At 38.2% G+C, this 11,141-nt stretch overlaps 1 protein-coding gene across 1 annotated transcript in view; it reads left to right on the forward strand.

Moving 5' to 3' along the window:
- The window catches only part of CPE (carboxypeptidase E), a 117,312-nt gene extending 108,286 nt beyond the window's left edge, over positions 1-9,026 (forward strand). The window contains exons 7-9 of the mRNA XM_043970295.1: positions 2,094-2,193; positions 3,512-3,630; positions 8,188-9,026. Of these exons, the coding sequence (XP_043826230.1) occupies positions 2,094-2,193; positions 3,512-3,630; positions 8,188-8,286 (318 nt within the window). The 3' untranslated portion in view covers positions 8,287-9,026. The remainder of the gene's footprint in view (positions 1-2,093; positions 2,194-3,511; positions 3,631-8,187) is intronic.
- Positions 9,027-11,141: the final 2,115 nt, after the last annotated feature.

Raw genomic sequence — 11,141 nt, forward strand, 5'->3', positions numbered from 1 at the left:
GTGATTTTTTTTTAAACTCACAGCCCTTTACAATTTATGTGAAATTGCCTATGTGTTCCTCTCAGATCCTGCCCTGAGTATAGTTTGGGGATGGTTTGTCAGTTTGGTTCTAGCTTGGTTCCCAGCTATCAATAGCCAGGAAGCACACGATACCCCCAAAGAAATGTTAAAAAAAAAGTCTTCTGTACCAAGGCTTTCCTTGAAATCCTAACAACAATAATGCTAACTCAGTAGTGGCAGCGTGATGCTGTGGATAGAATGCTCAGTCTGAGGTTGGGGAGTTGTTTCTTGCCCCTGAAACATCACTCCTATGATAACACAATGATAAGAATAATTGAGAAGGGGCATTTAGATGGTACTTGCTGTGTATGAGGCTCCGCCACAAAGTGCTCTACAGATATTATTTCATTTGATCCTCACAACAGCCCTGGGAAGTAGGTGATATTATCGCCCTCATTTTGCAGTTGAGGAAACTGAGTCAAGTAGAGTTGACTTGTTTAAGATCACACAGCTAGTAGAGACTGTTTGAAGTCGGGTATTCCTGACTCTAGCACCATCTGGCGATCATGTGGAATTAGGCAAGTCAGTTTTTCTACTTTGGCCTCTGTATGCTCCTATGTAAATAAAGCCATAGAAGTAAGACTAGATGACCTTTCAGACTAGACTAGATGACCTCTTAATCTGTGTGATCCTAGAGTGACACAATTGATAATGGTGCTAGACTTAGACTCAGGAAGTCCTGAATTCAAATCTGTCCTTAGACACTAGCTGTGGGACCCTGGGCAAGATACTTAACTTCTCTATTCCTCAGTTTCCTCATCTATAAAATGGGAATAATAATAGCATCTACCTCCCAGGGTGCTTATAAGGCTATAATGATAGCATATTTCTAAATCTCTTTGGGTAGCTTCATTGGAGTGGTTGTTTCAGAAGCCAGGTTATGAGTGGTTGAAGAGCAAATGAGTGAGGAAGAAATGGAGGCAGCGAGAGTAAACTGTCATCTTTTAGTTATTAAGCTTAGATTATTAAGGTTAGGTGAGATACACAGTGATAGCACATTGTGGTGCTCTCAGTAACCCATTCATTCAGGTTAGGAGAGATACAGGATGGTAGCACAAGGCCATGACAAGGTCAAGGAATGATTTTTTTTTTTAATGGGCAGACCTGAGCATATTTATAGAGAGAGGGGAAATGAGGAAGGGAAGGCATGACCAAGGAGATACATTCTGGAAGGAAGCTGGAGGAGATGGGATCAGGGCTCTCATGGAGTATTCTTGGCAAGAGAGAAGCAGCCTCACTCTTTGCCAGAAAAGAAGGTTAATGAAACCAGAGAGAGAGAGAGAGAGAGAGAGAGAGAGAGAGAGAGAGAGAGAGAGAGAGAGAGAGAGAGAGAGAGAGAGAGAGAGAGAGAGAGCGCAACAAGTAGTGATGGGGTATTTATCAAGAAATTAGTATGTGCCAGGGACCATGGGAAAGACTACAGAGAAAGGCAAAACTCATTTTAAGATGGCAAGGAGGGGAGAGGAAGGAACTCATGATGGATGGTCCCAAGTAGTCTAAGTAAAGTAAGAAGTGATGTTATTTGCTGAAAGGGAGGAAATTGGCAATAAGAGTTGGGGCTTGAAGGGAGAGGAGAGGTCTAGAAGGAGACTGTGGGTCTTCAGGACCCTGAAATGCCTAGTCCTAAAGGACCCTTACTGTGAACCCATTGTTTGACCCCTTAACTTTCTCTTTCCCATGAAAGTAGAGGGTAGGGGCAGCTAGGTGGCACAGTGGATAGAGCACCAGCCCTGGAGTCAGGAGTACCTGAGTTCAAATCCGACCTCAGACACTTAATACTTACTGACCCTGGGCAAGTCACTTAACCCCAATTGCCTCACTAAAAAAAAAAAAAAGTAGAGGGTAGAATGTTAAAAACAAAACAATAACAACCACCACCCCAGTTTAGTAATTTGGTTTTCTGATTTTTTAAAAAATCTGGATAAAGGAGTTAACTGTATTTTACTCACCCCCCCCCCCCAAGAAATCCCTTTATATGCTACATGTTTTTGTATGATTTCTGATAATACATTTTTGGTTCTTGATCTTCACAGATTCACAGAGGGGTTAAAGGATTTGTTCGAGATCTTCAGGGTAAACCGATTGCCAATGCCACAATCTCCGTGGAAGGAATTGACCATGATATCACTACTGGTGGGTGGTCTCTGCCTTTCTGGAAGTTTTTTTTTTTTTTTTTAAGCAATCTTTCACACAGAGCACAATTGCTTGTTAATGTAATTATAAAACACATCATAAGAAAAGCAGCTGGATTGTTCAGACCTCTTAATTAGGTACTTGAGGGAGGCTGTACCTCCCTAAGGCTAGGAAACCCAGTCGATTTCTCACCTGGGAGAAAGGGTGAATCAGACTTCGGACAGCAACTGAAACTAGAATTTGGTCAAGGCAGCAGGTGGCGCCCTTTCCTTAGAATTGGTGTGGACAGAGGCGGTCAGTCCTAAACAGGAGGGATAGACTTCTATAGAAAATACAGAAACATAACTATGTTTATAGATTCTTCATGGCTCTTGAAACAGAGAAAAAGTGATTTTTTTTTCAGATTCCTTCCCCCTTTGCTACTAATTCCTGAAAAGGCAGGCAAGAAGTCAGGCAGAAAGGAGTATGGAAGACAAAACTGAGACTCAGGATGTTCCTTGTGGATTCAAGAGCCAACTTTGTTTCCAAAAGATCAAAGCAAAACCCCAACTTTGTCACTGATAAACTTTAATTCAGAGAGGGCAGTGGAGAGGAGATAAGTGGGATATGAAATTTCTTGATTTAACTGACTTTAGTTGTTGGTTTATTAATCAAATTTCCCTTAACCACCTCTGTGCCTCCCCCAACTCTCTTCACTCCAGACCTTTGCCTTGCCACAATTCACTGTCCCACAAAAGCCACCAGGGTTTTAACCTCTGACTTCTGGCAAGATTCAATTTTTTTTGTTTGTTTTTTAAAATTATAGAAGTCCTGACACCATTGCTGGACAGACTTGATACCTCTTATTATATTTGTGGCATATGTGTTAATACACAAGTATCTTCCCAATCTTGGTTTAATGTAATTTTTTTTATCTTTACCTGTGATTTCATCAGTAGGGAAGAATTTCTTCAGAGGAGACTCACCTCCATTGAGGCACACAGGCTATTCATCTATAATTTATAGTTTTAGAGTTGCTCAAGGATATTTTGGAATTAAGTGACTTGCTCATGGTCAGAGATGGGGTTTGAACCCGTCTCCCTGATCGCAAGGCTGTTCATTTTGTCTTTGTGTCTCTGAGTTGAATGTTAGAAACTGTAAAAAGACTGTATTTGCCTAGTCTCTTCCTTGGAATTTTATTAATGCTTGTGTAAATGAACTTTAAAATCGATAGGTAATAACAAAAGTTAAGTGGTAGTGAAGCTGGCATCCCTTAACCAGCATAATTAGTAGCTTCACATAAACACATTGTGATTTGTTGGTCTGTTTTTCTCCATAGCAAAGGATGGTGATTACTGGAGACTTCTGGTGCCTGGAAACTACAAACTCACAGCTTCCGCTCCAGGTTACCTAGCAATAACTAAGAAAGTGGCTGTGCCCTATAGTCCTGCCGTGGGGGTAAGTAACTGCTGGATCATTTTTAAAAAAATAAAAGTATTTTATTATTTTCCAGTTACATGTAGAAAGAGTTTTCAACATTTGTTTATATAAGATTTACAATTTCAAATTCCCCCCCCTCCCCTAGACAGCAGGCAATCTGATAAAGGTTATATATACATAATAACATTAAACATATTTCTGCATTAGTCATGTTATACGAGAAGAATCAGAGCACAAAGGAAAAACCTCAAATCAGAAAACCAACAGCACCAAAAAACACGAGAAATAGTATGGTCCAATCAGCATCCTTATTCCACAATTCCTTTTTTCCCCCTGGATTTGGAGAGCCTTTTCCATCATGAGTCCTTTGGAACTTTCTTGTTCCATTGGATTGGTGAGAAGAATCTAGTCTATCACAGTTGATCAACATATAATGTTGATGATACTGTGTATAATGTTCTTCTGGTTCTGCTTATCTCACTCATCATCAGTTCATGAAAGTCCTTCCAGGTTTCTCTGAACTTCACCTGCTCATCGTTTCTTACAGCACAATAGAATTCCATTACATTCATATACCACAACCTGTTCAGCCATTCCCCAATTGATGGGCAGCCCCTTGATTTCCAATTCCTTGCCACCACATAAAGAGCAGCTATAAATATTTTTGTACATGTGGGTCCTTTTCCCTTTTTTATGATCTCTTTGGGAAAAAGACTAAAAACATCAGCAAGCATTATATGTAATGGAGATAAGTTAGAGGTTGTCCCAATAGGATCTGGGGTGAAACAGGGATGTCCATTATCACCTCTATTATTTTATATTGTACTAGAAATGTTAGCTTTAGCAATCAGAGAAGAAAAAGGAATTAAAGGAATTAGAATAGGCAAGGAGGAAACAAAACTATCACTCTTTGCAGATGATATGATGGTGTACTTAGAGAATCCTAGAGAATCAACTCAAAAATTACTTGAAGCAATTAACAACTTTAGCAAAGCAGCAGGATATAAAATAAATCTACATAAATCATCAGCATTTCTATACATGACCAACAAAGTCCAGTGGCAAGAGATAGAAAGAGAAATTCCATTTAAAGTAACGGTAGATAATGTGAGATTTAAAATTGGATATAAGAGCATTAAACTCCCCTTTAACCTTTCCCTTATATATCTCCCAGACCAGTAAGAGAAAGAAACCTCTGAGCTTTAATTAGAGATGGATTACTTAGCTTTTATTGTTTGGGAATTAATTAGCCGACAAACAGGTGATATTGATTGGAGAAATAGGAAAGTAGAAATACAAATAAATAGTCTTAGATCTAAGCTTAGTCTATATTTTTTTATAGAACTCACCGAATCCCAAAGCTACTTCTCTGGCTGAGAACCAGAGTCAAGCACGTGCTGGCACTGAGGAGCAGGGCCGATCACCCGAACACGCTGTCAAACCTGAGCCAGCGTGTGTGTGTCGAGAGCGAGCGAGAGAGAGAGAGACCACTTCTGTTCTCTCCTCGTTTTTAAGCTCGCACCCCAGAAGTGGAGGGCTTGGTCATGCTCTCTGGAGCACTTCCATTCTCTCCTCGTTTTTAAGCTCGCACGCCAGAAGTGGAGTGCTTGGTCACGCTCTCTGGAGAAGGCGCATGGCTGTTCGTCACGGTCTCCTCCCCGAAAGGGCGGTCCTTCAAAAACTGGTGATCCTTCAGTTATTGTTAGCCAACTCTTAAATTTTAGTTAAAAACTTTCATTTTTTACCACAATAATATAAAATACTTGAGAGTCTACTTGCCATGACAAACCCAGGAACTCTATGAACACAATTACAAAACACTTTTCACACAAATCAAATCAGATATAAAAAATTGGAAAGATATCAATTGCTCATGGATAGACTGAGCTAATATAACAAAAATGACAATTCTACCTAAATTAATGTACTTATTCAATGCCATACCAATCAGACTACCTAAAATTATTTTATAGAGCTAGAAAAATAATAACAAAATTCATCTGGAGAAACAAAAATTCAAGAATATCAAGGGAAATAATGAAAAAAAATTCACAGGAAGGTGGGTTAGCGGTACCAAACCTGGAGCTTTACTATAAAGCAGCAGTCATCAAAACTATCTGGTACTGGCTAAAAAATAGAGTGGTAGATCAATGGAATAGGCTAGGCTCAGGAGACACAGTAGTAAATGACATTAGTACTGTACTGTTTGATAAGCTCAAAGACTCCAGCTTCTGGGATAGGAATTCAGTATTTGACAAAAACTGCTGGGAAAACTTGAAGATAGTATGGCAGAAATTAGGCATAGACCAACATCTGACACCTTATACTAAAATAAGGTCAAAATGGGTACATGATTTAGACATAAGAGGTGATACTGTAGGTAAATTAGATGCTGGATCATTTAACTGCTTTCAAGAGAAGAAGTGCCATCATCATCTGTTAGTTTTGGAAGAGATACAGAATTGGAAACTTTTTTGTCAAATCCCATTTGACATTTATTGAAGACCTATTATGTACAAGCCCAGTGCTAGCCTCTCCCAGGAGATACTGTCAGTGGAAATACTGAGGTGCAAGTGTTTATTCCTTACAGAGGAAAGAGCCCTTTGACATCCTGGAGAAGGGGTAGAGGTAATGAGGACAAGAGTAACACTTGTCTTATTGGGCCCGGTTGCTTGTGGCAGCAGCTGACTTTTTGTGCAGTGCATGCCTAGGGCTATGAGTTGACCAACAGGCCAGCTGAATCAGTGTGGAAATGAGCCATTCCAACAACGAGGGACACATTGTGTTCATTTGTACATGTGGAAGTCTGTATATGAATACCTATGTTTGTAGAACATGCGTCTTGAGCTTTCCAAAGTGACTTGAGTTATATGTGTGTACATATAAATCTTCAGTGTATTTTAAAATGTGAGACAAGGCAATGTGGTGGGCAGACAGGAAGTCAGAAGACATGAACTCAAATTCTGCCTCTCCTACTTGTTACTTATGTAACCATAGACAAGTCAGTGTCTTTCAGAGCCTCAGGCACCTCTCTAAGATCATTAGGAGGCATAGTACAGTGGAAAGAACTTAGCTTTCTAACCCAATCTGCTATTTATTACCTGTATGACCTTTTGTAAAATGAGAAAATTGATCTAGGAGGCTTTAGAGACCCCATCCAGTTCTAATTCTCTTATCCTGTGAGAAGGTCCCTTCTAGTCTTGTCTATGATTCTTTTTTTTTTCCTTTTAATTAACTAATTTTTTTCCGTTACATGTAAAGATAGTTCTCAACTTTTGTTTATACAAGCTTTCCAATTTCAGATTTTTCTCCCTCCTTCCCCTCCCTCCCCGCTCCCCTAGACAGCAGGTAATCTGATATAGGTTATATATATATATATATATACATAATAACATTAATCCTATTTCTGCATTAAGTCATGTTATAAGAGAAAAATCAGAGCAATGATGAAAAACCTCAAAATAGAAAAAACAACAGCACCAAAAACAAAAGAAATAGTATGGTCCATTCAGCATCTATACTACACAGTTCTTTTTTTTTTTTCTTGGATTAGGAGATCCTCTTCTATCATGAGTTCCCTGGAACTCTTCTGTACCATTGCATTGGTGAGAAGAATATAGTCCATCACAGTAGATCAACACTCAATGTTGATGATACTGTGTACAATATTCTTCTGGTTCTGCTCATCTCACTCATCATCAGCCCATGCAAGACCCTCCAGGTTTCTCTGAACTCCTCCTGCTCATTGTTTTCCTAGAGCACAACAGTATTCCATTGTATTCATATACCACAACTTGTCCAGCCATTCCCCAATTGATGGGCATCCCCTCAACTTCCAATTCCTTGCCACCACATAAAGAGCAGCTATAAATATTTTTGTATATGTGGGTCTCTTTTCCCTTTCCATGATTTCTTTGGGAAAAAGTTAAGTCAATGATTCTAAGCTACATTTTAATAGGCAAAAGAAGGTTCATTAGTGACAATTCTAAGGTGTGGGCTGAGAGAAGACTTAGGGAAAGAATGTGAAAAATGCCAGGCCCTATCAGAGGATCCAAAAGAAAGTGCCTTGAAAATCTGGGTACAAAGGATCCAAGTTAACACCTTCTATCTTTTGATAATCCTACAAAGCCATTGTGTAAGGCACATCTATACAGCATTAGAACTATAAACCCCAGATAGGGGAAAATCGTTATTCCCAAGGGCATTTGATGTTTTTCTATTTATTTAGAAGGATTTTTCCCAAATTACATGTAAAAACAAATTTTAACATCAATTTTTAAAACTTTGTGTTCCAAAGTCTCTTCCTCCCTCTCTCCCCACCCCCTTAAGAACTCAAACAATTCAATATGTTATACATGTGTAGTCATGCAAAACATTTCCACATTGACTTTGATTTTTTCTCTTTAAAATATTGCCTAGTCAGTCAACAACAGTTACTGCTCTGTCTATTTGAAGGACTTTATTGGGCCGCATTCTTTAAATCTATAAGAGTGCTGTTGCTTCTTGGTTTTGATAAGAAAAAAGAAGAACCTGTAGTTTCCCAAGTCACTGTTTTTTTTTCCCTTCCTCCTTTAGGTTGATTTTGAATTGGAGTCATTGTCTGAAAGAAAAGAAGAGGAAAAAGAGGAATTGATGGAGTGGTGGAAAATGATGTCAGAAACTTTAAATTTTTAAGGAAAGGCTTCTCCTGATTCGCTGCTTTTTAACCTATTACATGTTAACTTAGTATGATGTAATGTGGAGTCTATTTTAGATTTTGTGCAGTTAAAATATTTAACTTTGATTTATTTTTTCCAACAATCATTTTAATATTAATCAGTATCACTTAAGCATAGATTCTTAGATAGAAAAATAAGAACTCTTGATTGATTTCACTCTGTTATATCCTGTTCACTTTTCCTGCATGAAAGATGCAGAAAAAATTAACATGATCTCAGCAGTCTGAGCTGAAATGCAATACTATACATCTCATTTACAATCCTGAACTTTCAGAATAATTCTGGCTTTTAAAACCAATTAATAAAGCCCAGATAATGGAAAAATTTGGTGATATCTATGAATGGGGTATGCTTCATATTAATTCATGTATTGAGTGCTATTGCAAAGGTTCATTGGACCAGCCTGGAGGTGTAAGCTGTATGTTGCAAGTCCAGTATAAAATGTTGTTTGTTTTCTATGTGACCAGCTATATAAACCTGAGCTTGTTAATGCTTTTCTCATAAGATGGGAAAGTATTTGTTTGCTGAGAATTTTTCTGAAAGGACCTGAGATTGCTCTATTGTGTGTACATATGGAGACAATGCAATTTTAATCTTCTGCTTGTTAATGATACTTCAAGACTGTGAAGTTTTTCTTGGTTGCTTCTTGATCCTGAAATGGCAATTTGAGTGAATAAAGAAAAAAAACTAAACAGACCACAGGCTGCATATGTGGTTTTATTTCTTTCTTCCACTAGACATAGGATCCTAGGAATCAAAATGTGCCCTGTGGTTGTATGACCTTGGGCAAATCAATTAACCTCTCTGTGATCTAAGTGATTCTCTGAGACTAAAAGGTACAGAGACAGTTGTACTGGTGGAGGGGGTTTCCCTATCTTGCAGTTCCCTTTAGCCATAAAATCACACATCTAGTCCCTATGCTAGTCTCTATGCTATGATTCCAATCATAGCATAGGAAATGTAGCATAGTGAATGAAAGGCAGCACTTGAATTCAGGAAGACACCTGGTTTCAAATCCTGAGGGTTCTCTGGGAATACTCTAGGACTTATCTACTAAATCATAGTTTCACTCTGTTGGTGGAGGAATTTTTCTGTCCTGCCCAAATCACAAATCTTTTGTGTATGACTTTGTATGGAATAAGTTTCATTGTTTCTCTTCATAGTGACAAAAACAAAATGGCAAAAGGTTCATGTGGATATTTCCATTGGTGAGACCATCCAAATTTGGGAACTTATTAGGAAATTGATCAAGAGAATAAATTGTGATGAGATCTACAGTTTCAGTACAGACAACATTAGCCAGGGAACCGAGTTAATTATCCCGTTAATTCAAGGGAAAACAAATAATGCCTCAAAGACATTCTCATTTCAGGTTCGGATTCAGCTTTGAATCAAACTAGTCTAGTGTTTGTTTCAGCTCTTCTCTATCACATATGTAGACACAACTCATTAAGCCAGAATATCTGTCAGATTCTTTTGTTAGAGGAATCCAAAAAGTGGATTAATGATCAGGCTGGAGGCGGCAGTTGGAAAATCAAAATTTGGAAAAGTGAACTCATTATTTTTGAAACTTGCATTTATTTTTCAATTCAGCGATACATTCATTGTTATGTAATGAAGAATTGTTTCAGGGTTTAATATTTTGTCTCAATTCTTGATGTAAATAAGATGAACATGGCTTTACAGAGTGACAGCTATTAATTGTGTCATTCCCGTTATTATCTATGTGAAACAATCCAAGCAAATGAACTCTAACTTTGAAATCATCTATCATAGTGATCTGCAAGGTGAATGAAATCACCATTATTTCTAACATATATAATTCAACTTCTCCTTTGGGAAGTCCAAGTAAAAGTCCTTCCCATGGTTAGGATTTGAATCTTTGGGGATTTCTATCTTAGAAACAATAGGATAGAATGAATTGTTCTTGTGTGTGTCCTCTTGTAGCCTGCTTCTACTGTTTTTAGGTAAATATCTTTTTTTTTTTCCAAATTTAAATACTTAAAATGATCCATGGTTTCCATGGTATCTTCAAAGCAAAAATTCTCTCCATGACCAATCACAACTACGTTAGTATAAGAGTCTTCATGAATTTCTGTGGCCAAAGCAAATATATCATAATTTGGTAGTTCATTTTCTGATGATGAGCCTTCCTGAATTAAGCGAAGCTGGTCCTTGGGTGGAAGATATCTGATCAGTTCTCAGGCCCACTTGCCAGGACTTGTGCTCCTAAGCATAGTCCTTGAAAACCCAGAACTATTTCTATACTACGGAGACATCAGGAAATCTCTGTGTCTCTTGGTCTGATTCTTGATCCTAACCCTAGAATTAAAGGTTTTGGAGCTAGAAGGGTCCCCAGAGGCCAGCTAGTTCAACCTCTTTATTTTATTTTTTAAAAATATGTATTTTATTCCCCCCCAAATTCCATGTTAATTAAAAAAAATTTTTTTTGGGGGTGCAGGGCAATGAGGGTTGTGACTTGCCCAGGGTCACACAGCTAGTAAGTGTCAAGTGTCTGAGGCCGGATTTGAACTCAGGTCCTCCTGAATCCAGGGCTGGTGCTCTATCCACTGCGCCACCTAGCTGCCCCATGTTAAAAATTTTTAAACATTTTTTAAAGTTTTGAGTTCCAAATTTTGCCACTCCCTTCCTCTCCTAACCCCTATCTTGGATGGCAAGCCATCAGATATATGTTATACATGTGAAAACCTGTAAGATGTTTTCTTATTAGTCATTTTGTACAAGAAGACTCAAATAAAAGAAAGAATGGAAGAAAGTAAAAAATAGCATGCTTCAGTTTGTATTCAAAGT

This window comes from Dromiciops gliroides, chromosome 6 (genome assembly GCF_019393635.1).
Source record: "Dromiciops gliroides isolate mDroGli1 chromosome 6, mDroGli1.pri, whole genome shotgun sequence".
Lineage (NCBI taxonomy): Eukaryota > Metazoa > Chordata > Mammalia > Microbiotheria > Microbiotheriidae > Dromiciops > Dromiciops gliroides.